The 27,974-nt window shown below is 40.1% G+C and overlaps 1 protein-coding gene across 1 annotated transcript; it reads left to right on the top strand.

Annotated features, from left to right (window-relative positions):
* Nucleotides 1-27,913, top strand: LOC114493114 (aromatase). The gene is made up of 9 exons (XM_028507826.2): nucleotides 1-206; nucleotides 2,737-2,887; nucleotides 11,848-12,002; nucleotides 16,567-16,743; nucleotides 19,617-19,731; nucleotides 22,703-22,817; nucleotides 23,247-23,409; nucleotides 24,952-25,193; nucleotides 26,429-27,913. Exons 1-9 carry the CDS (start codon nucleotides 65-67, stop codon nucleotides 26,681-26,683), a joined length of 1,515 nt encoding a protein of 504 aa, XP_028363627.1. The 5' UTR covers nucleotides 1-64; the 3' UTR covers nucleotides 26,684-27,913.
* The last annotated feature ends 61 nt before the right edge of the window (nucleotides 27,914-27,974 follow it).

Here is a 27,974-nt window from a genome sequence, read left to right as displayed (position 1 = left end):
TTTTTCAGCCTCTTTGATTTCCACAGGACTTTAGCCTGCTCCCCTTCAGCCTGAGGAACACAACATGGTTTTGGAAATGCTGAACCCAATGCACTACATTACCAGCATGGTGCCCGATGCTGTGCCCATTGCTACCATGTCAGTCCTGCTGCTCACTGGGCTCCTTCTTTTGGTTTGGAATTATGAGAACACCTCCTCAATCCCAGGTGAGTCGTCACTGAGTTTTGCATCTGAGGAGACTGTTTACTTGGGCTTGTGGTTTATGAAGGAAAAGAAAATTTTGTAAACAGACACAGAGTAAACCTGAAGAGATGGCTGAAGCCCACAGCAACAATAACAAATGAAGACTCAGGTGAACATTTTTATATTAATAATCTGTACATTTTAAATGACAGTATTTAAAAAATATCTTAGACAATCCCTTCTATTCTGTGCTTAGCTTTGGTACAGTAGACATGGCACAAACCTTTTAAGGTAAATTTGAGACAGGAAGGAGCAAGGTAAAATTCCTGGTGTTTTTGTTTGGTTGTTGGATTCAAATTCATTCCAATTTGCTCAAAGGTGAAAAAGTCTCTGGAATGCCTTCTCTACTCCTGTCTCTCCTCTCCCCACTTTGCCTCATGCATGCCTTCTCCCTGGTTTCTCTTTATCCCACTCTTCATTTTCTTTTATATTTGGAGTGGGGGTGACTGGATGAGACCTGGGCAGTGGAAAAGGAATGGGGGGTCACTACAATTCCCTTGGAATGTCACACCCTGATAGAATCTTCAACAAGATCTGTGGGTCAATCAAAAGTAGAGTATAATATAATTACCTAGATAAATTCAATAGAAACCCCCACCACTCTACCACTATCAGATTAATTCAGAATGAATCAGAAATATCAGACTAGTTCTTCAGTGTTCAGTGAAAATTCCTCATGGCAGGCATCTGTCCCCAATCCCAGAAGATATACGGTAAGGCTGTGTTTCAGGAGCACTGTCATCACATACTTCCCAGTGCGGGGGACCCCATCACAGCGTGATTTGGAGTGGGAGTGTGGGGCTGGTGCAGAGTGCCCCGTGTTGGGGCTCTTTAAGAATTTTCAGAGAACTGTCCGTCTCTCTACCTGATTCAGCCTGGTATTTTAGGTTACTTCAATGTCCAATTTATTAGAACATTTAGTTAATTTTGTTCTCTGCTCTCTGATGAGGTCTGAGGAAAAATTCTTCCATGGTCTTTAACTTGAAATCCTTTCCTACTGGATTTCTTCTTCCCCAGTGGGCTCCCAGGTCAGGGTCCATGAATAGTGCAGGCGAGGTGGGTGCATTTTAAATAAGTCCCCCCAGATGTTTATGCTGAAGGTAGTAGTAGAAGGTGGACCCTTGAGTGGGGATGTCAGTCTAGGGGGGGCAAGCATGAGAACAGGTATCCATTCAATCAGACCTCCACATTTCAATCTTTTAAAAAACTTAATATAACAATTTTCTATAAAGTCAGTCATCTACTTAGAGTGTTATTAGAACAATCACTAAGATTAAGAACACTTTGAAAATGTTTTCATTCTATGTATATAAACAAAGTCCTTTGCATTAAAGAAAAAAAGCTAACAGTCTTGTTCACATTAATGTAGCTTTTACATAATTCGCTACACTATGTAGCTAATTATTAACATAATTAATATAGTTAACATAGTTAAACTAAACTTTGCTGAATTTGGAACTAAACATCTAACTCATCTGATTCAAGAAAAAGCTTACATTATCTAGATTATTACTACACAACTCTTGCCCATAAAGTGAGAGCACTGCCTCACACAGTTGTGCATGTTTTGGCTTTATAACTATTTCACTGACGGAATGGACTGAAAGGAGAAAGATTTAGAAAAGCTACTACTTTACAAATAAACTCCTAAAACCATTCCAAAAAGCTTTAGTCTAACTTTTCACCACCACTGGTAAAAGCAAGCTACCAAATTTGGTCTCCGATATAAACAAGATCAGGCTCCCTAGTTGTTCACTGGAGTTGTATCTTTAAAATTCTGTGTGCATCTGCATGAGCAAGGACAACAGTATCTAAGCAAACCCACATACGTCACTGGACTGAAACTCTGGTCTAAACACTGGTCGCACTCATCGTCTAATTCAAGTCTTAGCTTTATTTTGCCTAATGAGATTTATCTTAAGATTCTTTTCTTAAACTAAGGCCTTTGGGGAGAGGGGGAGGTAAGGATGTTCTTTGTACATTATCTTTGCAGACCAGGTTCTCTCAGTTAAAAAGATTACACTAAAACTACAACTTAATTCTAACCTACCCATTAGGTCAAGTGGGGGATTTAAACCAAAAGTTTTCAGGCAAAAGTAGGCAGCCAAATAGATTTGTCAACTTGTCACTTTTCCTGGTTTCTATGCTTGTAACTAGACAGGCTGATGGACTTGTATTTGAAACTCATTTACACCATTTAACATGGCAAGAGAATATTGGACACACACCCTTGTTCATTCAGACTGAAATGACTGAGATTGAATGGAACTAGTGTGGTCTGGACAGTGAATTAGATTTTATTCATGGAGAGGTAAAGAGTTTCTAGTTAAACTTACTGGTTTATTTTAAAAAAACTTTAAAGTCATTCACAGGTATACATCAGAAGATGTGAAAGAACACTTAGGTATAAAAGAAAAAGAACAGCAGTGACAGAAAGCAGTTGCTCTTTTTGGTGTCACCAGAGTGGTGACTGTGATTTGATGGTTTTCCTAGGTCCTGGCTACTGTATGGGAATTGGGCCCCTCATTTCCCACTTCAGGTTCCTGTGGATGGGGATTGGCAGTGCCTGCAACTACTACAACAAGATGTATGGAGAATTCACGAGAGTCTGGATTGCTGGAGAGGAAACACTTATTATCAGCAAGTAAGTCTGTTAACAGTCAGAGCTCAATCTTTAAAGAAAAAGCTGGGGGTTTTCCTATTTGAAACCAAACAAACTTATTTTGACATCTTGGCACCTTTGTTCATAAGGCCATGTTTGTACTCCTTCAGTAAAAGGGGGGCATTCTAGGTAGCAACCTAACACTGTAAACAAGTAGAAAAATGGGCTTTGCCTGAAGAAAGAGATTCATACATAAAGAACTCTGGGAAAGCTGGGTAAGTATTCTTCAAAATTTCTCTAAAGAATGTACAGAATCCAGATAGTTTGGTTTTGAAAACAACACACTTTAGAGAGTGATATTATCTCTTCTGCTTTCCTAAGACTTTGGTCTTATCCCTACAAGTGGTGTCATCCTACAAAGTAAAAGGTTGCCAATTCAATTTCTAGTCAGGGCACATGCTTGGGTTGAGGGTTTGTTCCCCTCATACAAGAGGCAACTGATCAATGTTTCTCACATTGATGTTTTTCTCCCTCCCTTCCCATTTCTAAATAAATAAACAAATGAATGAATGAATGAGTGAATGAATGGATGAATGAATCATGCCTGAAACAAAAATCTGACTGTACCAGTTTGCTAATGTGTTTCTAGTGTCAGGCTGCTGGCCACCTGTTGAAGGGTAGACAGTAGAACAAGAAGCCATCCACATGACGCTATCCTATTCATGGCTGCATGCTAGTGTCCTAGCTGAATGATCCTAAATAATGCAGGAAGAAGACTGTCTATTAAAAGAAATCTTAATTTTTAGCAGGATGAATTCACTGGAGGATTAACCAAATAGGCATTGATTATACAGAACTAGCTTTATGAAATTCTAGTTTTCTTATTTAGTAATTATAGAAAATGGAGAACTTCAGAGAGAGTATATTTGACTAGACTTTCAGGTATCTTTACTAGATTTTTAGCAAAACTATCTACCAACACTGTCTCATTAGTGAATTTTTATATTTAGAATCCCTAATGGGGCTTCACTCAAAAACTAAGGCTGACTAAGGTTTTACTGACTGATTATTGCCCAGAAGTAAAGTAAAGTATTTCTGGGAACTACCTTAATTTTTTCAGGCCAAGATTACATTCATCATTTCATAAAATACCATGGTATCCTCAAAGCCTAGTCCTTTGAACCAAATATGTGAAAGAAGGAAGTGAAAGAGAAAAATGTGTTATCCTTACAAATATTTTGAACTATCCCGTAATGTTATTTTGGACCAATCTAACACCTCAGGTTTTGCCTGGGTTTTTTCTGTTTCTTAAGTTTGCTGTTGTTGCACTTTTGAGGCAGACCATGTTTATAAACTAAGTATAAACAGCTAAAGGTGGAAATGTCATTTCATTAGGTTTATTGTGAAACCACTGTAATGTAATGTTTCTCAAAATGTGGTCGCTCCACCAATGCATCAACATACTTAGGAGCTTATTAGAAATGCACATCCTTGGATCCCACCCTGCCCCACTAAATAAGAAAGTCTGGGAGTGGGGCCCACTGATGTGTTTTCACAAGCCCTCCAGGTGACTTTTGAGGCACACTCAAGTTTGAGAACCATGCTGCCATGGCTGCACCACGATTACTCTTGGATTTCACTTCTCTTGGGCTACTGAACTCTGGTCAGCCAAATGTAAGTGAATTTTTTATGTTCTCATTTTAAAAATCAATACTCTACTCACCTTTGCAACTGACTGCCATCTCCAAAATGTCCTGGGACTGATGACATTTGGGCTTGAGGGATTGGAACATTCGCTCCTGCTCTCGAGTCCCTCAGCACAGCTAGTGGCCTTCCAGCCCTGGAGGCAGTGTCTGCCCTCCTTGTCACCTATTTCTCCCAGTGGACAGGTGAAATGTAGAGCTCTCCAGGTGGTTCCGATGTGCTGAGGTGCTTGAGAGAGGAGAGACAGTCAGAAGCTTCCAGAACAGGCAGACCTTTCCCTGGGCTAATGGAAACAGCTAAATGGAGCTGGAGTGGGGTTTTGTCTCACTGTGTTACCCTTAGGTCTAGCTCAGGGGGTGGTATGTTAAGATGAGACCTGAATTGAAGAATGATATATGTGAGGAAGGACCAGGGGGCCAGAATAGAAATCACTCTCAGATTCTAGATGCTTAAACCACCAGATAAATTCCCTGGAAGCCCAAAGCCAGTTCCTGAAGGAGGACCCTCATTACAGTGAGGGGTGGGTTGCATGTGACCACCCTGCTCTCTTACTTAGGAAAGTCTCCTTAGCAACCTGCCCAAGTCAGGTGCTGATTCACGCTGGGGAAGTGGACACAACCCATCCTGCCCTTCCCCCAGCTCTCCCAGTTCTTTCACTATCTTGTCCTCATAGGCTTTTCACTGGTTGGAGTCTTTGTGTTCTTTTTAATTGCCTCTGAGCCACTCAATTTTGTTAAGGGCTGAGCCCCCCTGCAGGAATAGGACATGTTTGTCCCTATCTCCTTTCCTTGCTTGTTCCTCAGGTCCCTTCCAGAACTACCTGTACCTCTTAAGAAGACCCCGTTGGGTCTCAGAAAGCTTTTTATTTTCCTTTGAACAGTTTGCCAGATCTTTTTTTCTTTTGTTTTTTTTTTTTAGGTTTTATTTATTTATTTTTTAGAGAGAATGGAAGGGAGGGAGAAAGAGAGGGAGAGAAACATCAGTGTATGAGAGAGACATTGATTAGTTGCCTCTCACGTGCCCCCAGCTGGGGACCTGGCCTACAACCCAGGCACGTGCCCTGACTGGGTGTCAAACCAGTGACCTTTCAGTTCACAGGCCGGCACTCAATCCACTGAGCCACACCAGACAGGTGTGGAGATCTGTAATCACTGTAACTGTGTAGAGATTATGGCCCAACTTGTCTAACCAATTTAGTCCTGAAGTGGTGAGGGATGCAGAACTTTAGAGATGGAGGTGGGGTTGGGGTGGGCAGTGGAGAAGGGCAGGCAGGAGCGCTGCTGGGATGTGGCCTGAGCATCTCCGGGCTTTGGGGGAAGGCCCATCTAATCATCAGTAGATAAAGTATGCACAATTCCCAAAGCAGGTACGTGCTAAATTAATGAGGGTCTACAAAAGTTGTGCATGATACTATGCAGCATGTATATATTATTTTTCATCATGAATACAAAACAAAAGAATGTGGCTAGCATCCATAAAGCAGAATAAGCAATTGACATGCTAATTAGAGTCATATTTGCACATATGTTAGCAATTAACATACCAATTAGGGTTATAGTAGTACCTGTTTTAATATGTATAAATTTATAGGGAATTTATTTGTTCTTTTTCATTTCTTTTTTAATTGATGTTCAAGTACAGTTTTCTTTTTTTTAAAGATTTTATTTTATTTAATTTTAGAGAGGAAAGGGAGGGAGAAAGTGAGAGAGAGAGAAACATAAATGTGTGGCTGCTGGGGGTCATGGCCTGCAACCCAGGCAGGTACCCTGACTGGGAATCGAACCTGCGACACTTTGGTTCACAGCCCGTGCTCAATCCACTGAGCTACGCCAGCCAGGGCTAGTTTTCTTTTTTATTTATTCTTTAAACATATTGGGAATTTACTATATACTAAGTTATAATCATTATTGGTTCTCCACTTATACATTAAATAAATAGTCATTGAGAACTCGTATGTACACTGGGTATCATGAACAAATCAGCCAAAAACTCCTTACAGTCATAGAGAAATATATTGTCATATCGTTGATATACCAAAAGTAAGTAAAATGTATAGTGTATCAGGAGGCTGACCAACCATCTGTTTGTCTGGGACTATGGGTTTCCCAGGATGTGAGACTTTTAATGCTAAATAAAACTGGGACAGCCCCAGGCAAACCAGACAGCTCAGTGAGCAGGGACACAGTGCAAAGGGCTTGGCAGCTCAGTCTGCGGCTTTTCTCTGACATGCAGTTAACACATAAACAGTGGCTGCTAGATTCTGATTATGAATTTGGGCCCAGTTAACCACAAGGAGTCCTTCTTGGCAGATGTATTTCTTCTTGAGGTCCATGAGACCCTCTACCATAGTCAGAGACTAGCGAAGGAGGCTAGCTAAAGAAAGGTGAACCGGGAGAGTATGGTGGTCTCAAAGCCAGATAACAAACACACATCAGGGACAGGGAATTGTCGATCATGCCATGTAAATAAAGAGATTGGAATGTCGCAGTTATAGCAATAGGGAGGTCATGGGTGACCTTGACATGACCATGGTGGGGAGAGGGAGTGGTGGAGACAAAAGTCTGACTGGATTAGAGAATGGAGGGGAAGAAGAATTGGAGGCATCAGGCTTAAATAACTTTTCCAAGCAGTTTTCCATAAAGTGGGAATTTCAGAGAAACAGAAGGAAAGATTGAATATATGGGCACAGATCCTGTTGGGTAGAGCTTGCAGAGACTTTTAGTTGCTTCTGTTTCCTTTAGTAAAAGTGGAAATAAAGTCTTTAGCTGAGACTGAGCAGGGAGGAAGTGGAACATTTGAAGAGAGAGGAGGCAGGATATAATAGTCATCTAGAAGAGTGAGTGAGTGAGTGAGTGGCCTGGAGAAATGCAATAGAATTGCCAGCAGCACTAAGGGCCCACTTAAATTCAACTGAGATCTGGTGGCCAGTGGGTATCTGAGGGGGTGGGGGTGAGGGTGGGGGGTTGTGTTCCCAGCACCATTCAGCTGCCAGGTATAAGCAAAGGGTAAGCTAAGAATTGGATTTAGCCAGGGTTGAGATAACTAGGCAACTATGACAAAGTAAGGAAAGGGTCAAGGGAGCTGAGGGTACATGGAAGGGAGTGATTTTAATGATAGACAATAACATAGTTTTTCAAACTTCCTATTGAGAAAATGTTCAAATGAACAGGAAACTTAAAAGAGTAGTCCTCCCACTCCCTCCTCACCCCCACCCCCTGCCACAACATTGACCTTATGAAGAGACCAGGTCAGTTGTCTTGTAGGATGCTCCACATTCTGAATTTCTCATGTTATTTCATTATAGTGTCATTTAACATACTTCTCTGTTCCCTGTATTTCTTATAAATGGAAACTTAGTCTAAGGCTTAATTAGATTCGGGTTAAACATGTTTGTAATAATACTTCCTTAGTAGTACAGGCACTGCATACTGCTTCACATCAAGAGGCAAGGAAAGGCTGTGCCTCTATTAGCCTGTCCCACTATTAATGGTACTAAATTTGATCACTTGGCTGGGGTGGTTACACTCAGATCTCTCTTTTAGAAAGACATTTTGTCCCTTTCAATGTCCCCAGTTTTTAAGGTGGGTAAGTGAGGATATTAGGGTAGTGACAGTAAGAAGGTGATAGGACTGATGGAACATAAACTTCAGGCACAGAACAGGTCCAAACAAGGCAAATATTTCTAAATGTTGGGGAACAAATTATTCCATTAATTGTCTTCTCCATATGTCTAGTACTCATCACTCTTGAAATTGGCCACAGCTATGTAAGTCCTTTAAACTCAGAGTGGCAGAGGGAGGGGGACATGGTGCAGGGGGTGGCTTCCTCCTTACCACTTAAGAACTTACCTCCTGGCTCCTATCCACTTTGAATAGATAATAGGTTTTCTATCTTTGGGGTATCTTTTGACTTCAGTTATGTTTATTCTTTTATTTTTTTTCTTTTATTTTCTACTTTTTCTTTTATTTACTTTAATTTTGTTTAAAGGAGAACAATGACACCAGTTACCAGACAGCTAATGCGGCCCACTATTCCACCTGAACCTGGGGACTCCCTTTCTCTGCTCATGACAGAGCTCTGGGCTTGGGCCCCTTGTTCTTCACCAGCCTTCTCTTCTTCACTGTCCCACTTTACTCTGGTTTGATAAAGCTGGCCTGCTTTTGATAAAAGACCTGGTTGAAATTGCTTGCCTGGACTGCGCTTGCTGTATCGCTTCAGTCTTGGCAGCTTTGTCCTTCGCCAAGGCTGAGCTTCTGACTCAAAACAACTGAGATGTTGGTGCCCCCTAAAGGACACATTGATTTTATTTTATTATTTTTTCATTTTTCATTTTTTATTTTAATTGTTGTTCAAGTATAGTTTTCTGTCTTTTACTCCCACCCCAGCCCACGCCCTCAGCCCTCCCCACCTCCCTCCCATTTCTACGCCCCTAGTTTTTGTCCATGTGTCCTTTATACTTGTTCCTATAAACCCTTCCCTTTTCCCCTGAAATTCCCTCCCCTCTCCCCTCTGGTCACTGTCAGCCTGCTCTCTTTTTCGGTGTCTTTGGTTATATTTTGCTTGTTTGTTTGTTTTGTTGATTAGGTTCTATTAGAAGTGAGATCATATGGTATTTGTCTTTCACCACCTGGCTTAAAAGTTAGATCTTCATTAACATTCAGCTGGGTTTTAGTTTGGGGCTTCTTGTTCTCTTTTCTAAATTGACTAATAATTCCTCAAAATACGTGGACAGGACAATGTGGTTAACGCAGTATACGAAAGCTCTGGGGTCGGAGCAGAAAACTAGTGTCCTGACTGTCTCCTGAGCACTAACCATTTTTAGATACAAATTTGTGAGTAAAGAATATACAGATTACTTATTTCCTGCTTTAATTATAGAATAAGGTAGGGGACAGTAAGAAAAGCTAAGAATTCTAAAATCTATTAATAAGAATTTCAGCCTTCTCTATGGCATGATTTTCTATACAGGACAGAATTTTAGCTGTTTGTCAGACCAATTAATTCCCTGAAATATAAATAGAAGCATCTGGGTTTTTTGTTTGTTTTGTTTCTAGGAAGAGGAGAAACTTGTTGAAAACTCAGGATCAGTTGATGAATATTATCTGAAATCAAATCAAGAGAATATTTTACTTAACACAGAATTCATATAATAATTCTGTTTTCATTTCTTGGTACTGCCATTATTTCAGGGGCTTTCTTTTAAAGTTTAAATAGGACTGTGAAATCCATCACACAAATGTGCGGGTTTGGCCAATACTTAGCCCAGAGCTTAATCCGCTCAGCCAGCAGAGAGCTTCTGGCCCAATGCCTTGTAGGAGAATGTGTCTTTCTCAGGCATTAACAGAATGAAACAAAGGCAAAGTCATTCTTTTAGGAACCAAGTATCAACTTTGAAAGGGAGAAGTAGGTATTAAGGTGGCCAATCCAGCCCAGTGTAAGAACCAGGCTACACAAGAATGGATTGCATGTACTATAGCTGCCGCACACCACCCTTGAGGGTTATGTGTTCAGAAAACCCCCACAGTAAGAGAATTTGCAGCTGAGAAGCAATGTTTCAGTGGGGAAGTGAGGACAAAGAACCAAAGTTACAGTGAACACATAAAAACTTGAATAAATATATTAAGTTCACCAAAATTTAAAAAATTAATGACAAAAATGAAGATAACATCAGTCCTTCTGAAATTTTGAATTCAAAAGGAAAAAGGCTGAAATTACAGTTATCTTTCCAGTGCCATAAGTTAACAACTAGGCACTCTTTTTTTTTAAGATTTTATTTATTTATTTTTAGAGAGAGGGGAAAGGAGGGAGAAAGAGAGGAAGAGAAACATCAGTGTGTGAGAGAAACATTGATTGGCTGCCTTTCTCTTGCCCCTATCTAGGGACCTGGCCCACCACCCAGGCATATGCCCTGACTGGGAATTGAACCGATGACCTTTTGGTTTGCAGGCTGGCACTCAGTACACTGAGGAACACCAGCCAGGGCTAAGAGGTCTTAATAAAACATCTTTTCATGAGTCTCTCTCTACAGAAGAATTCCATATTGCTGTTCTATGAAGATAACATTCTCTTCACATGTGTATGTCACTATGACTCCTTCAGCTAGAATTTTATTATTTTATTGTATTATTTTTTAAATTTTTCCTTTTTATCAAATTTATTGGGGATGATGTTGGTTAATAAAATTACATAAGTTTCAAGTTTACAATTCTATAACACATCAGCTGTATATTGTATTGTGTGTTCACCACCCCAAGTCAAGTCTCCTTCCATCACCATCTATCCCCCCTCTCTTCTACCTCTTCCCAGAATTTTATAATGTTTTAAAACTGTCGGTGCCTCATCATACCCAAATTAGACTAGCAGTGGGGGTGGGAAGCAGCTCCTAGAGAAGGAAATGGGTGGGGAGGACAGAGATGGAAGGAGCTGCCTTTTCCTTCCCACTTTTTCTGAAGGATCTTCCCAGGCCTTAAAAGCTGAGCATGGTAGTAGGGATGTAGATGGAATAGTGGAGGAAAAGCTGAGAAGTTCTAGGAAGCCTGGGTTATTGGTAAGGTCCCAGCATTGCCATATCAAGAGCTATCTAATGTCTCCCCATGTCCTATATCCTGTGAGAATTCTGTGACCCTAGAGACCTTGATGAATCATGATAGCACGCACATCCCCAAGAGAGCTACTGTCACCACCACGCACAGCCTGCCAGGACCAGTCCAGCTAGCCAAGCCTGCGGCCAGGAGTGCCCAGGAAATATCCTTCAAGCCCAGAGTGATACCTCACTGGAGGGCCAGATCTGATTAGTGACTCTAAGCTTATTGCTGGTTCCAAACTGAAGAAGACTTCAAGAGTTCTGGCAACTCCTGATTCTGAGGCTCACTCCTGCAGGGGCAGCTGTGGCTGGAGTGGGGCTGGACAGTCCCTGGGGGGCTGGAGGCTCTCGGAACTCTGGTGGTATGCAGGATTCAGCTTCTTAACAGCTTTGCAGCTCTGCTCCCAATATTTTGGTGACTTGGGTAGTATTTTGATGACTTGGGAGTTAGAGAAAAAAGGAAAATAAGAAATGGTATGTGTATGTGTGCTCTATCCTCCTAATGCTCAAACAGGGAATCAGTAAACAGAAATGTTACGACTGGAGAGGGATGTTCTTGTGCTAACAGAAGTGCTTTTTCAACATGAACACTAGAAATCATGCATGGCAGTTAGATCAACATGCATTTGCCAAGAGAGACACATGGTAGTCAAAATCATCACCAGGAGTTTTCCTGACCTTTAAAAACTAACACCAAGGCTTTCTTTCTCTGCAGGTCCTCAAGTATGTTTCACATAATGAAGCACAATCACTACATCTCCCGATTTGGCAGCAAACTTGGGTTGCAGTGCATCGGCATGCATGAGAATGGCATCATATTTAACAATAACACAGATATCTGGAAAGCAGTTCGACCTTTCTTTACAAAAGGTAATCAGGTGCCAGGCTACATTCTGCTCTTGTCTATGAATGTGCCCTTTATTTGGAAATCATTCTTAAATTCTGCTGCTTCACAGTTTTGAAATAATGATACGAGCTAACATGCATTAAACATTTACTATAGAGTAGGCACTGTTCTAAACACTTGATATTTTAATTCCACAGCAACCCCAGGTGATAAAGCACTCTAATCACCTGCACTTTACAGATGAGAAAGCTGAGGCATAAAGAGGTTAAGTCACTTGCCCATGATTACAACATTAGTAAATGTGAGCCCAAGAGACAACCCCAGAACCTACACTTAATCACTGCAAATTCTGTTCCTCTTGTTAATTCACAAAGCAATTTCATGGATGTAAAGAAGACATGGAGCTTTAAACTCAGGATCATTTAAAAAATAATTAAGTGTATCCGCCATATGTTTAATTTAAACATAGCAAACAACATTTTTGCTGAACCATTGACTGACATCCAAGATGTTTTAACAGAAAGCAGTTTGTGAGTTACATTAGAGAATTTTAGAACTGGGAAGGACTGCATATGTCACCTTATCTAGCCTCTGAGTTTTATAGCTGAGGTTTCCAGTCCTAGAGAGGTTGTGATTTTTGTCCAACATAGACAGTAATGGATGAATGAGCAGAGACCTCACCCCAAACCTCCTTATCTAGTGAGTTCCTCCTTTACCGTATTCTGCTGGAAATGAAGCTATTGGGGGATATACATGACCAGACATTGACATTAACATCAAGGAACATAATCGTGCCTTGGAGATGTTACCAGTGAGGGAAACTGGGGATAGACAGATTTCGGGGCTGACTGTGCACTGTCAATGTTCTTTCCCCAGTCAGCCTTGTAGTGAACCTAGGTGCCTCCTGTGTGTCTGCTGAGAAGGGGAAAAGCTATGCCTATTCCCGCTGGGTGCTGGTTCCCCTCTGCAGAGTTGCTCATTACCAAGACTCAGCACAACTCTCCTGAGACCCTGTTGCATTAGTTTCCTATGGCTGCTGTAACAGATTGCCACAAACTTAGTGGCTTAATACAACACATTATCTTCCAGTCCTGTATGTCAAGTCTGACATGGGTCTCACTGGGCTCAGACCAAGGCATTAGCTGGGCTGTGTTTCTTTCTGGAGGCTCCCCGGGAGAATCTATTTCTTTGCATTTTCCAACCTCAGAGGCCATTCACATGGTGTGGCCTGTGGTCCCTTCCTCTGTCTTCAAAGACAGCAGCAGTGGGTTGAGTCCTTTTTATATCACGTCTCTCTGAGCCATCCTTCTGTCGTATCTTTCTGACTCTGACCTCAGCTGAGAAAGGTTCTTCGCTTTGAAGGACTTCTGTGATTAGATGGGCCCACCCAGATAATCCACAATATTTTCCTCATCTCAAGCTCCTTCATTTAATCACACTTGCCACATCCCCTTTTCCATATAAGGTAACATGTTAATAAGTTCCAGGGATTAGGGCCTAGACAATTTTAGGGGACTATCATTCTGCCTACTATTTATATTGGGGCAGATAAATCCTCTTATGCCTGGCAAAACTGCAGAATAGATTAATGAAAAGAGTATAGGGTTTAGGATTATAGGTTGTGGGTTTGATTCGCAGCTCTGCCGCTTCACTAACCATATGATCTTGGACAAGGCACTCAGCCTCTCTGAGCTTCAGTTTCCTTCTCCATAAAAAGTAATAAGCACTATAGAACTTGAATTCTAGAGTTATTATGAAGAATAAATGAAAGAGTACTGTAAGATCCTACAGAAACATACGTTTCATTTTACTTTGTCATTTGGTCCAGTTGTATTAGGAATATGTGAATAAGTATTTAGGAATAATAAACTATCATATACCTTTACTCTCTATTCTGACACTGCAAGAATCAATAGACTCTGTAAACTCATCCATTTAACAAACTACTGTCTTCACGTCATTGAACTAGGTGCCCAGAATACAATGAGAAACAAAATATGGCCTTGCCTTCAAGGAATTTATAATGGGGAGGGAGCAGAGTAGCCACTTAATACCTCACCAGATACTACCACCTCAATGATGTGTTCCAGTAGAGGCGTATGGAGAGTGTACAGAGCACAGACCACTGGGTCATCTAAAGCACACTGAGAGGTCAGGGAAGGATTTTCAGAGTGTATGCTTATGGTGAGTTTTCAGAGAAGGTAAAATCTTCCTGACTTAAGAAAGTGTGATGAGGACACATTCCACAGGAGGGAAAAACGGGATACTCCAAGGCAGAAAAGGATAGATTAGCATGCCCTAGTCCAGGGAATTGTAAGGAGGCCCCTGGACCTTGCAATGGATACATGCCTGCACATATTCATGCAAAGTGTGAGGCCAAGGGGAAGGTGGGGCCGGCCACCAAAGACTCTTGTGCTAAGGCAAGTAGCTGAACGTATTTCAGAAACTGCAGGAAACTCTTCAAGATTTTAAGCAGGATGACATGAACATATTCATGTTAGAAAATCTGTTCTGGTAGCAGAGTGAATGATTAACAGGAAGGAAGGATGACTGTGAGCAGTGAGAAGAGTTAAGAGCTACAGCAGAGACACAGGGCAGATGGATGGAGGGGAGGGCACTCCTGTAAGCGAGGTTAAAAGAGTAGAATCCACAGTCCTTGTAAGTTAATAAAAAAGTCTTTGTGACTTTTTAAGGTTAGCCCCATCTATGGAATATCAGATTTTCTAATGAAAACATTAAAAAATTATATGCAAATTAAATGCCAAAAATAGAGGGCTAATTGTTTATTGAAAATTCACTGCTGTTTGTGACACTTTTAATCATCAGTGAGAGCCCCACACATTTCTTGATGAATCTTCTTTTAGAGTTGGACTTCTTGGTGGTTTTTCTGATACAGCAGAGAGTTTGGGATAGGCTTTATTATCTGAAGTCGTATATTAGTGAAGTTATTAACTCACTGGGTGTGTCTATGAAGAAACAGTTCAGTTCAACTCAGGCGAGGCCCATGCTGGGGGGTGAAGTGGGAGGGCCAGGACACAGCCCGTGTCTCCTGGAACTGCCCAGAGAACTGTCTGTATTGATGGTTGCTTGCTCAATTACTGATTACGTGCTCAATTTTTCTAAAAACTGGATAAAACTCAGTACTTTTAAGCAGGCCACAAAAATTAAAGTCATATCTACATCATACCACTACCTATCAGCAATTATATTTTATTTGTTTGAAATTTGGCTTCAAGCTCTTGGACATAGAGGCAAATCATACACCAGCCAGGGAGAAAACCACCAGTGATGTTCAAAGCCAGTGCTTAAAAGCAAAGTGTTGAGTCATTGAGGAATTATTTGTCCCACTGTGGATGTGATGGTCACCCAGGGAACAACATCCTGGCCTCTCATAACTGCCAAGTCCTTCCTACAGTCAGGAAGTATGCCACCAGCCCAGCCTTTCTTTTTCCACATAAATAGAAATCTTAAGAGTCTAAGACCACTCACCAGGCCTTCTTCCTTAATTTGCAAAGTCTTCCTTCAGGGGCTTCTGCAGCTGTTTTTTCATAGATTTTTTTAAGAGAGAATATGCCTACGAAATTCCCCAGTATTTTTCCTTGCATTCCAAGGACTCTAACAGCAAGTCTGAATAGTAAAAAAAAATAAAATAAAAAAATAAAAATGTATATATGATTACTTTAAAGCTTAAACTTAGAGCAAAGAGAAAAAGGGGAACTTTTAAGAGAACCTTTCACAATGGACCACCTACCATCAGAAGCAACTAGCTGTTCAGATGGTCAGGAGCAGAGCAAAGGGTAAGATCAGAAGCCAGTCCACTCTACCTGTTTTCATTCATTCATTCACTCATTCGTCCATTCATTCATTCCTCCATTGGACAAATATGTTTTGAGGTCCACTATGTACTATGGACTTGAAGCATAGTGCTCATGGGAGGTTGTCACTGCCCTTAGAGAAGTCCCAGTCCGGTGGGGAAGACTGCTAAGCAAACCAAGAATTGCTTGGCTGTTATGAAATTGGTTGAGTAAAATAAATCTGGAAACAGTTTGAAGAGAAACTCCAATAAAGAGAAGGGCACTTTTAGTAACTTATAAGAGTAGCATTTTAAACATATAAACTACAGTTAAAAAGGAAGCACCTTAGATAAAATAGTTAAGCTCCAATTTGACTAGTTTTGTAGCAATATCCTGCCACCTGTTGAAACATAAAATAAGTATCACCCTAAACCTTCTTTAGAGGAAAATATATACAGTAAATATGAAAAAACCACACTGATTTGTGACCACAGCACTAAATGTTTCACTTGCAGTCTTACAAATGATTTGCCAGAGCATGAAGAAAAGTTTAATTTTGAACAGTTTATTTACAATAAAACTCATTAATGCATTTTTAATAGGAAAGGTGATACATTCTTATAGAAAATTAGGAGAATAAGAAAAGTATATAAAGAATATGAAAATGCCACCCAGTTATGGAGTAAAAAATTGTGGACAATTAAGCTCTCAAAAATAAAAAGTCAAAAGCGGTTGATTGTGTGCGTGTGTCCCCAAGTTCAGGATGACTCACTCTTTGATGTGTTCCCTTCAGCTCTGTCTGGCCCTAGCCTCGTGCGCATGGTGACAGTTTGTGCTGAATCCATGGTAAAGCACCTGGACAGGCTGGAGGAAGTCAGAAATGAGTCGGGCAGCCTCGACGTGCTGCACCTCATGCGGTGCATCATACTGGACACCTCCAACATGCTCTTCCTGAGGATCCCCTTGGATGGTACTGAAATCTTCATTCTTATGACTTAACATTCTGCCCTTTCTGAACAAGGGGACGAGAGGGAGAGTAGACTCAAGTAAAAAGATTGCTGTTTTCTACATTGTTTTTCTTTCAACATCTCTAAGATTTCCCAAGATTTTTTTCCTAGTGTGTCTGCCTTGTTCACTTATAAGATATACATTTCTGTAAAGCAGTGGACTATCTATTTCTTTTATATCTCTTTCGTTGCTCTAGGATATAGAATTCTACCCACAATCAAAACTCAATAAATGTGACCAGTTCGGCTGGTCATTAATATAGGCTCCCACCAAACACACTGATATATTTAACCATCTTCAACCATTCTTTTGGGGCATGATATATACACACACACACATACATACATATATCTACATACATATGTAGATATAATATACTACATACACGTAGATAATATACTACATACACCCCTCCCTCAAGGCTCTCAGTGTGAAAATTTGTATATGATGATGACAGTGCTACTTGCTGCTGCAGGAATCAATCATGATCGCTGCCATTAATTTAGTGTCTACCATGTACCAAGCAGTGTAAAAAGCTGCTTTACATATAGACTGCCATTAAGCATTTTTAAAAAGATTTTATTTATTTTTAGAGAGGAGAAGGGAGGGAGAAAGGGAGAGAGAAAAACATCAATGTGTGGTTGCCTCTCGCACACTCCCAGCTGGGGACCTGGCCTGCAACCCAGGTATGTGCCCTGACTGGGAACCAAAGCAGCAACCCTTTGGTTCTCAGGCTGGTGCTCAATCCACTGAGCCACACCAGCCAGGGCTGCCATTAAGCATTTTAAACAACGCTGGCAAGATGTTTTACTTAAGATGCTACTTTCCTCACTATACTATAGAAACAAAAATTAAAACACATACATGTAATTCTGCCACCACCTAAACACAAACATTAATCACTGGGATTAATTCCATTTTGCTGTTGTCTAGCTTCATGTAATTTTTACTGAATTAATTTCTAGCAGCAATCATTGATTCATATATCCTTTTAACAGACATTTATTGATTGCCTATTTATGCAGGAACTGATATAGTTCTGAGGACAGAGCAGTGAACAAGGCAGACAAAGGTCCTGCTTTTAGGGAGCTTACATTTCAGTGGATATACAGACAGTAAAAATGTGTGTGTGTATATATATTTACTTGTAATATATAACAAGTAATATTATTTTGCCTATAATATATTAAGTGATAAAAAGTGCTTTGAAGAACAATCAAAGCAGGGCAAGGGGACAGTAAACGAAGGGGGTCAGTGGGAGTGGACGGAGCCCTCACAGAGGGGGTGGTCAGGAAAGCGCCCTGCAGAGAGGACGTCTGCCTGTAAGTCTAAACAAGGTGAGGCCACAAGCCATGCACAGTTCGGAGGGAGAGCATTACAGACATCAGAACAAACCAGCTGAGCTCTAACACCTGCTGCCTGATTCACCACATTTGAACAAATAGACGAGCTCTAAGACCTCCCTTTCTCTTCTCAGGTCTCCTTGCCTCATCTCCCCTGCTCTTCAATTACTCCTCATGAGAGCCATAGAAGCCTCATCTGATTGCCATTTGGATGGGAGCTTCCATTCGCTCTGAGGAGTTTTAGTCACACCCTCTTGCCCGATCCCCCTTCAGACAGGGGCTCCAATCCCAGCTTGCCTGTTCTATACACATCTTTCCTCAGGTTAGGCAGGTACATATTTTATAGGTCCCTGCTCCTTGGTTCCCTGCTAGCCCTGATTCTTAGGAAGGATCACGTAAAGGGAATTATAATGTCTCTGTTAACTCTTGGATACACACTGTGATGCTAAGAACCTGCATAAGTCATGCACAGTTATTTTACTTCCCTCCTCCTCACCTGGTCCTTGATAAACTCTGTTTGCCTAAGGGACCCAGTGCAACGAAGAGGAAGGGATATTGTCCTGAGATCAGGCAGAACTGGGCTCCAGCCCAAGGGCCTGCCTGCCACATTGACTGGATGGTATTGGGCAAGCTTCTCAACTTCTATGAACTGCAGTTTCTTCATCTGCCAAATGATGATACAATCAGTCCCCTAGCAAGATTGTAAGGATCAAATGAAGTATTTTGCAAAGCATACTGCATGGTGGCTGGCATTTAGCAGTTGAAAATAATGTTTATTTCTTTCCCTTGTATAATTCAGAAAAAGCAGGGGTTTTCTCTCCTCCAATTTTCAATTTAATTAAAAAACATTTATTAAGAGCTGACTATATATGAGGCTCAAGACAAGTCATTGACGATACTAAAATGAATTCTACATTCTAACTGAATATAAATATGAAAGCTATGTGATGAGTACTATGAAAATTATGAATAAAGCACTATGAGGTAAGAATACAAAAATGGTATTAATTAGGTACATAATATAAGTAAATTGTTCACTAAATGGGTCTCCTCACTCAACAGAAAATGAAGTTAAAATCTGGCTGTCAGCTGCCCACCAAGAGAGTGGCATGGCCTGTTGCCTTCCTGGGTGCCAGAACTGAGGCCACAACAACCATAATTACTAATGTCCCTCTTATTCCCCACTGTCCAAAAAAACAGGAGAGACATGGATGTTCCGCCAAAGAACGGCATGTGAGATTCTAGGCTGTGTCTCTAACACAAAGTTGGAAACTGGCAAATCTTTGATCAACTCAGCCAATTTAGATGCCGGGCAGAATAAATTAGTGCTGATTTGTCTAGTGGCAATAATGCAGCTAAAACACCAACTGAAGGTGGAACCTCCCCTAGCTCAGAACCCCAGACTGCTAGGTATCTTTTCTGCTCAGAGTACTCTTCTTGGGCTCCTTTCGCTCAATTGCTCTGCTGTTTGTTTGTTTGTTTGTTTTTCCAGAAAGTGCCATCGTAGTTAAAATACAGGATTATTTTGATGCATGGCAAGCTCTCCTTCTCAAACCAGACATCTTCTTTAAGATTTCTTGGCTCTACAAAAAGTATGAAAAGTCTGTGTAAGTAACAAATTTGGAAAATTTTTCTGTGATATTGGGTTGTTTTTTCATTGTGTCTTTGCTATTGTTGACCTCTTCAGCAAGTTCTCTGCTCACTAGAGCCCACAAGGGAGATGTTGATCAAGTTGCTGATGTAACACTTTCTACATCAATTTGGCTGAACGTGGCTGATCCAGAGAGTAAGGAAGTCTTGGGCCAAGGCAGCTTCTCAGCAAAGGGGCCAAGTGGGTGGTCTGAGCGCTCCATACCTGCAACTAAAACACTGCAGTGTACTTTGAGTTGAGCAGAAGGGCTGGCTGAACATGTCATTATTATCTTTCAAAATTCTCTTTGCATGTCAGAAAAATGGAAACATGGAATCCATTTTATAATTGTATTGCTTCTGAGTAAATTTAACTTAATTCAACTTGTAGAATTGACTGTAGCCTCAGAAGAATTTTTCATAGTGAACATAATGGACTTCAATAAAATGTATGGATTTTTTTTATTTTGTTTTTTAGTTATATATCTAGTATCTTTGAGGATCCAGAAACCATCATTAAATGTCTTTGCTTTGGTCTTAGACTAGTCTAGCTGAAAACTGGACAAATACCCAATGGCCTTAGGTAATCAATGTTTGTTTTTAGTGTAAGTAGCCAGCCATTAAACACTGCCCATTCTAATCACCAGTGGAAAGCCCATGTGACCTAGAGGCAGACAGATGTGGTTTGTAGCCTGTCTCTACCACTTGGTAACTAAATGGCCTTGGGAAGTTATTTAAAGTAAAAAGAACCTGCCTTCCAGAGTACAGATATAGGTTGATGAGATCCTATATGGAAGGCAATTAACACAGACCCTGGGCCATAGTAGGCACTAAATACGTTAATTTTTCCCTTCCCTCTGTTCATATTTTCCCCCAATGTGCTTGACCATCTTAAATTCTCCATCTCTAGAAGTTCCCAACTTTATCCTGTTTCCGTATTTTTAATTCTATAGTATTAGTCTCCAGGGAGGAAACCAACTTGATGTTGCTTTATATTTTTTCATATGGTTAATGAGTATTAAGTAGATGTTTGGAGACTTTGTTTTTATACGTTTCATTTCATTTCTACCAGAGATTATTGATTCAAGAATCAATGAGATAAAGGATTGATCACTTCACTGAAGTCAGATTTGGTCATGTTTATTGGTTATTAGTTTATCTTCGGTCTTAGCCAGCAGGCCCATAGAAACTTACTGCATGCAACTGTGTAACAGTTTCTCTTAGGTTTCTGTGGAAATAGCTTAGCAAAATTCTCTCTATATATAACATTTGCCAATGGTTAGTGCACTAGTTTATATCTCCTATGCCATAGAGTAGTGAAGACTTAGAGAAAGCCTTTAATTTCTTCCCATCTATGCCCTTGCAATAATGCTAATATTTGTATTGAGGTATAATTGACATATACCATTATATTAGTTTCAGGTGTGCAACACAGGGATTTGGTATTTGCATATATTGCAAAATGATCACCACAATAAATCTGGTTAACATCTATCACCATAAGTATTATAGTTAAAACTGTTTTTCTTGTGATGAGAACTTTTAGGATTGAGTCTCTCGACAACTTTCTTTTTTCTTTTTTTCTCTTGACAACTTTCAAATATGCAAAAGGTATTATTTATTATTTATAGCCACCATGCTATATATTACACCCCCAGGACTTAATTATTTTATAACTGAAAATTTACACCTTTTGACCACCTTCATCCATTTGTCCATTTCCCCGCCTCTGGCAGCCCTCAATCTGTTCTCTGTATGTATGAGCTCAGGTTTGTTTTGTTTCATTTTTAAGATTCCACATACAAGTGAGATCATACAGTATTTGTCTTTATCATGCTAATACTTTAAAAATATACTTATGAAAAGGATTCTCAAACATCTATTCCCGTCCTTATTTATTCAATTTTATATTTTTGCTTTTTTTAATACAGCAGTGTTGTTTTCTACTTTTTATTTTGGCAAGTGTAAAGCTCCTCGGTCGCAGTACTGTAAGTAGGTGTCTGTATTACATTTAATGTAATACAGAATGTTGTTCCCTGGGATTGGGGAACAATATACTTACCCACAAACACATACACTTAAAGACAAAGCCAAGAATAACCGACTTTAGATCTCAAGGTGGACTCACCATTCATCTAGTCTGATCCCTTTGCTTTAAAAGGTACATAAGGCTCAGAGACTTAAAGTAAGTTATGTAGAAAGAGAACAACTTGGACTAGAACCTGACCCTTTGTCCAAGGAGCTCTTCACTGCCCCACACTGTCAAAATGCCTATACAAATTAGCGCAGCCGTTCATTTCACTCAACAAATATTTACTTAGTATTTATTATGTGGCAGACACTACAAGGTGTGAGAATAAATATCAAGATTAATAAACAGTCACTTGAGTTCACTGGGTAGAACAGAAATCTCAAACCCAATAGTCTTGAGGGCTGGGCAAATAAAAGTGTGCGGGGTGAACACAGACAACAGAAAGAGGAGGTACCTGTAGCAAACTGGAAAGTGCATGTCCCCACTAAAGACATTCACTGGTTTTGGTTTTGTTGTTTTTTATTTATACATTGTGTTGGCCAAATAAAAAATAAGAAAACATGATTGGACTTGGCTTTTCTACCAGTTTTTAACCCTTAAATGGAGGTTACAGCCTTGATTTTGCTATCCATACCTAGAAACGCTGGTTCCTTAACATGAAGTATAACGTATATGTAATATAAGGATATCTGTGTAACGTATATGTAATGCAAGGATATTTGATACTTAATATCCTTCATATAAGGATCTTAATATACTTAATATAAGGATATTAAGTATAAATTCAGTTATTCATAAGCACTAATGGTTTCAATTAAAGCAGATTATTTTTATTTAAGCAAATGGTAAATTAATCCATTTCTCTATATGTCTTAACTGAGTCCAGATAGATTGTATTTTCCTTTCTTTTTTTCCAGCAAGGATTTGAAAGATGCCATGAATATTCTGATAGATGAAAAAAGACACAAGATTTCCACAGCAGATAAACTCGAAGACAGTTTGGATTTTGCCACTGAGTTGATTTTTGCCGAGGTACTGGCCTGAACTAACCATACTTCCCACACAACAAATGTGTATGACTGCTTGGGTGTAGATGTGTCAAGATTTCCTCTTGTGATTGTGTTGCTTATTTCTGCTTTTCAGTACCTGCTTCAGGCCTTCTACAATGTCCAACTCAAATGGCCTGTTCTTTAGGCATTCTGGTTAAGAACAAACTTTAAGACTGAAGCGACTCTGTGTCTGCAAAATACAAAATATGAAAACGGTGGAGTCCAAAGACTAAGAACATAGATAATTTGTTATTAATAGTTCAGCTCTCAGCTGAAGATTATGAAAAATGTTCACAGTCAATTACCAAAACATGTAATTTTTGTGAAGTTCTTGACCCTTGAGCATCACCTCCCTTCCTTTTGTGAAATTTTGATTCACTTTTCCAAATTTTCTCTCTTTTTCATTATTCAGAAACGTGGTGACCTGACAAGGGAGAATGTGAACCAGTGCATACTGGAAATGATGATCGCAGCACCAGACACCATGTCTGTCTCCGTGTTCTTCATGCTGTTTCTCATTGCAAAGCACCCTAACATTGAAGAGGCAATAGTGAAGGAAATTCAGACTGTTGTTGGTAAGAATTTATCAAATAAATAATAGAGGTAGAAAATAATTCCTTCAGAATATCAGCTTCTTATGTCTTAAGAATCTGACGTCAAACAAAATCTTTACTATAATCCACCCAGAGAACAAAAAAGCAAGGCATTTTGTCACACTTTCATATGCCAAATAGGTTAAAAATATAGTTTTTTCTGTGTTTTATTTAATTATAAAAATAATACATGCTCATTGATGTTGACTTTTCTCTCCTGACCTTGCACAGTCACTGTAAAACAAGTTATTTGGCTGTGGAAGGACACTATCTTTTATAAACCATTTCAGTGCTGCTTGGAATAGTTGACAGTAAGTAAACATGTGAAAGAAGGGGTCTACAGATGCATTACTGTAGGCAGGAAACTGCCTGCCAAGTGAAATAGCGATGGCACCTGGGCTCCAAGAGGGGGAAATTACTCTTAAGACCATATCCATTGGTACAATTTCCTTAAGAATCAAAAAGTGTTTGTGCCTCATTACATCCCCCTGACACTTCAAAAGACCTCTGCAAAGATGAAAAAGCATGAGAACCATTTGCACATGTGTCCATGCTGCCTCTAGATACACACCCATGGTAACTGCTTCCTAGGGAATGCCTTTGCTTACCTTCTCCATCATTTTCCCTCCTTACCCCAGATAAACACACCCCATTACACCCTTAAGTGTACAAAAAACAGTATGTGAGGGGCAGGGCTGTTAAAGTTCTCTGACCAAATGAGACCTTTCCTGAATGTCATAGTTGTACAGGAGACAGGGCTGCCTCAGGACCCTGGTCTGTTTTTGATTCTGCAAAGGTGGTAGCCCATTGGAGGATGCTCTGAAGCTTTACCAATTCTGTGAGTAATCCGAGCTTCTCTGACTAATGTCGGGCCAGTCTGAGACAGTGTGGGTGTCCTTCAATCCCCAGCACACCTGGGGCTGCACTGAGGCACCACTTTGTTGCGGTAGGAGGCAGGGGCGGTTCTTGCTACTCTATCACAACAGGGTGTGTCCTGGGCAGATGAGCCATAAAGTACCCAGAGGAGAAAATGTTATTGAAACTAAGGCCACTGTCTCATTTGACTGGAGAAGGAGTGAATGCCCCCCAGATTTTAGAGTAAGGTACAAAACTCTAAGACCTCAGAGGCCAGGCAGACAACTGTGTGAAGCGGATTAGGAGGTCCACGTGAGACTACCGAGGGACTGCCCCTGCAAAGGCTCACATCCACTCAGCTTCAGCCCATTGTCACCATGCGGAGATGTGTCCAGTGTCTCCAGGTTTTCTAAATTTTTATAAAAATCCAGGCTTTTCTATGAAATCCCCCAGCTTCTATGATAATTGGCTTCAAACCTGAATTTTTATAAAATGCTCTGTAGGCCAAACGTAATATAGTTTGCCCAGGTTGCTGGTTTGCATTAGAATTACAAATACAAATTTTTTCCAACCAAGAACAAACTGTTCTGTGGAAACTACAGGAGTTTTAATGCCCACCACATGTTGAAGCTCTCATTACCTGTTTGTCCTTTTTATCTTTTCCCACAGGTGAAAGAGACATAAGGATTGATGATATACAAAAATTAAAAGTGGTGGAAAACTTTATTAATGAGAGCATGCGGTACCAGCCTGTTGTGAACTTGGTCATGCGCAAAGCCTTACAGGATGATGTCATTGATGGTTACCCAGTGAAAAAGGGGACTAACATTATCCTGAATATTGGAAGAATGCATAGACTCGAATTTTTCCCCAAGCCTAATGAATTCACTCTTGAAAACTTTGCCAAGAATGTAAGTGCCCTTCCTTAAAACCAAGTATGTCCCTCTTTAACATGTCAGTTGTTAAATCCTCTCTGGTTCTGTGTTTGTGCCACACACATTTCATTCTATTTACTTCTCCCCTTCTGTAGCCTCACCAGAAACGCACATTTCCCCTAGTTTGGGCCACGGGTACCACATTTGTCCTCAAGCCAAGTGTGCTGGGTCTCCAGCTGTAGTAAATTATCTACATGGTGGCCACATGATAGGTCAGAATGTGAAAAAGTCGGGACCCGAATTTGACTAAAATGAGGTGAATTTTGTTTAGCCCAACCAACCTACTTTTCCATTTACAGTCACCACTTTGTAATCACGTAAATTCAGCGACAGCAGTATCTAAGCAAAGTCCACTTGTGCTTCAGATGGACATCAAAGGAGATCAAAAGACTTAGTGTTTCCAGTCTTCCTTTGGTTCACAAAACGGCCCCACAAGCACTAATTCCCATTCAAAATAGGACCTGGTAATTAGAAGGGCTTCAGTTTTTTCCTTTATTTATCAGTGGAATATACTGAAGATTCTGCTTCCCTTACATCAAATTTTAGGCAATGATGTTTTTAACCTGTATTATCCAGATAGTTCCTTTAGTGTCTTCTTTTTCCATTGGCATGTGGTATAGAAAAATGACAATTAACCTGGTTCCCCAATTCTTTCTGTTTCTGTATAAGCAACCCATGCCACGCTGAATTTGTCAGCAAAAACTTAATTGGGAATCAACTATGTGACAGGCACTATGTAAGTCCAGATGTAGGCAAGACGACAGATGTGGTACCCATTAATTTTTTTGCATAACTAAAAGTATTTAGATGCTGATAAATCAGGAATATACACCTTTCCCTAAATTTGTCCTTTGTCATTAAGTTATATGACATGAACAGTCTTTGCTTTGGTGATTTGCAGAATAGTAGTAAAGCTATGGCCATCCCAAAGAGCTAGTTGGTAACAATGGCTGTGATAAAATGGTCTGCATTGCTTTACCCAGCACATTTATATGAAAAGCAAAACTGGATACTGTCCAAGGTTGTATGTGAATCAGGGGATGAATCAAATTGGGGGAAAAAAGGGGCTTAGCTGAGTTATAATCATCCATCTCAGTAAAGTAGCAGTATGGCTGAGACCCCAAACCAGAGTATGCTGACTGACCAGTATTTTCAGAGTAAATCAAACAGAGATTGTATGATTTTAGCTAATTGGCTGATTATTTTCATAGGTTCCTTACAGGTATTTTCAGCCATTTGGTTTTGGGCCCCGTAGCTGTGCGGGAAAATACATCGCCATGGTGATGATGAAAGTCATCCTGGTGACACTTCTGAGACGATTCCACGTGCAGACATTGCAAGGTCAAGGAGTATCTATTGAAAAGATGCATAAGAAAACTAACTTGGCCGTGCACCCAGATGAGACGTACGGCTACATGAATATGACTTTTGTCCCAAGAAAATCAGACAAGTGCCACGAATGCTGAAGAAGATTGGTCACTACCTACTCTGGAGCACTTCTAATCAGTAGTTCATTAGAAAATTTTTCATCCTTGCCATAGTATCATCTTCATAGTGAACATTAGGTGGTGTATGACACTTTATAGGCATACCTCTTATGGGCTGTCAACAGACTAGGAGACATCAGTCATCTGATTTTGTCCAAAACACAGAATCAAGAGCAAGAGAAAACACAGAGGTCAAGCGCTTGCAGGCAAAATGGTCAGTGAAAAACTGCAGCCTTAGAGGCCCAATTCTGCAAAACGTGTTAAAAAACAGGCCACCAGCAAAACTTATATCTGGTTGCCCATGGGATCTCCACTGCCCTGCCCCAAGAGCAGTTGAATATCTGGGGCAGAAGCCCTTCAATTGATTAGAAAGACCAGACCAACGTCTGGGTGCCTAGAGTCAAACACATCTGTTAGTGTAAATAAAAGTGTTTGATTTGGCTTTCAGTGGATTGGGGACGATAGTGTTCATAGTCTTTGGAGAAATACAAATTCAGTGTTTTACTTTTCCTATTATTTATATTCAATTGACTCTTGTTTATCCACATGTGACTTGTCTGTAGCAAAAGTTAAATGGGAAACTATCCTTTCTCAGTCTCTCAATTCATGCCTCAGCCACTTACCTCTGCTATAATAGGTGTAGATTCAGGTAATACAAGCTAACTTAATAATTACTCAAGTAAAATATATAATTAGGACCATATATCTATTGTAGAAATTGAAAGTCACACAATGCATTTAAAATTCAATTTTTTTTCATGTTTGCATTGTTGCTTAGTTCTAGTAGTATGGCTAACCAAGAGATAACTTTAAATATGGCATGTAGTAACTCTCACAGCAGCTCCAGTGATTTGGAGGAAAAGAAGTCCTCTAAATCTTTATCTAATTCTGTAGCCCAGTAGATTCAAACTTCTAAGGAGTGCTACTCCCACAGCATTATCTTTCTCCCTTGACATTTCCCCCCTCTCTTTCCATGACCCCAAAGCCAAGGGCAACAGATTAGTAGAGAAGGTGATCAGTGTAGAACCCCTGCAATCATTATTTATCCTACCTCAGATTTAATAGTCATTATGGAGATTAAACAATGGTATACTTTGTTGAATCATCACATGTAGCCATGGATAAAATATATACCTTGTGAATTAGCTTGGTAGAGGGAATAAATAGATTAAATTTTCAAATACCATTTGTGTTATGATTATTTCAACTGAATGTCATTTAAAAGCTAAAAAATTAAACTCATTTTCAAAATGTAAGTGTTTGCCATTGA

The sequence above is a fragment of the Phyllostomus discolor genome, chromosome 1, assembly GCF_004126475.2.
Source record: "Phyllostomus discolor isolate MPI-MPIP mPhyDis1 chromosome 1, mPhyDis1.pri.v3, whole genome shotgun sequence".
Taxonomy (NCBI): domain Eukaryota; kingdom Metazoa; phylum Chordata; class Mammalia; order Chiroptera; family Phyllostomidae; genus Phyllostomus; species Phyllostomus discolor.
This window is presented reverse-complemented; position numbering and strand designations above follow the sequence as displayed.

Excerpts from the sequence above, each read along its gene's own strand:
- LOC114493114 (XM_028507826.2), top strand. The coding sequence starts at position 65 with ATGGTTTTGGAAATGCTGAACCCAATGCACTACATTACCAGCATGGTG. Across the intron at positions 19,732-22,702 it reads AAAAAGTATGAAAAGTCTGT|CAAGGATTTGAAAGATGCCA; the intron begins GTAAGTAACAAA and ends CTTTTTTTCCAG. Across the intron at positions 23,410-24,951 it reads GGAAATTCAGACTGTTGTTG|GTGAAAGAGACATAAGGATT; the intron begins GTAAGAATTTAT and ends CTTTTCCCACAG.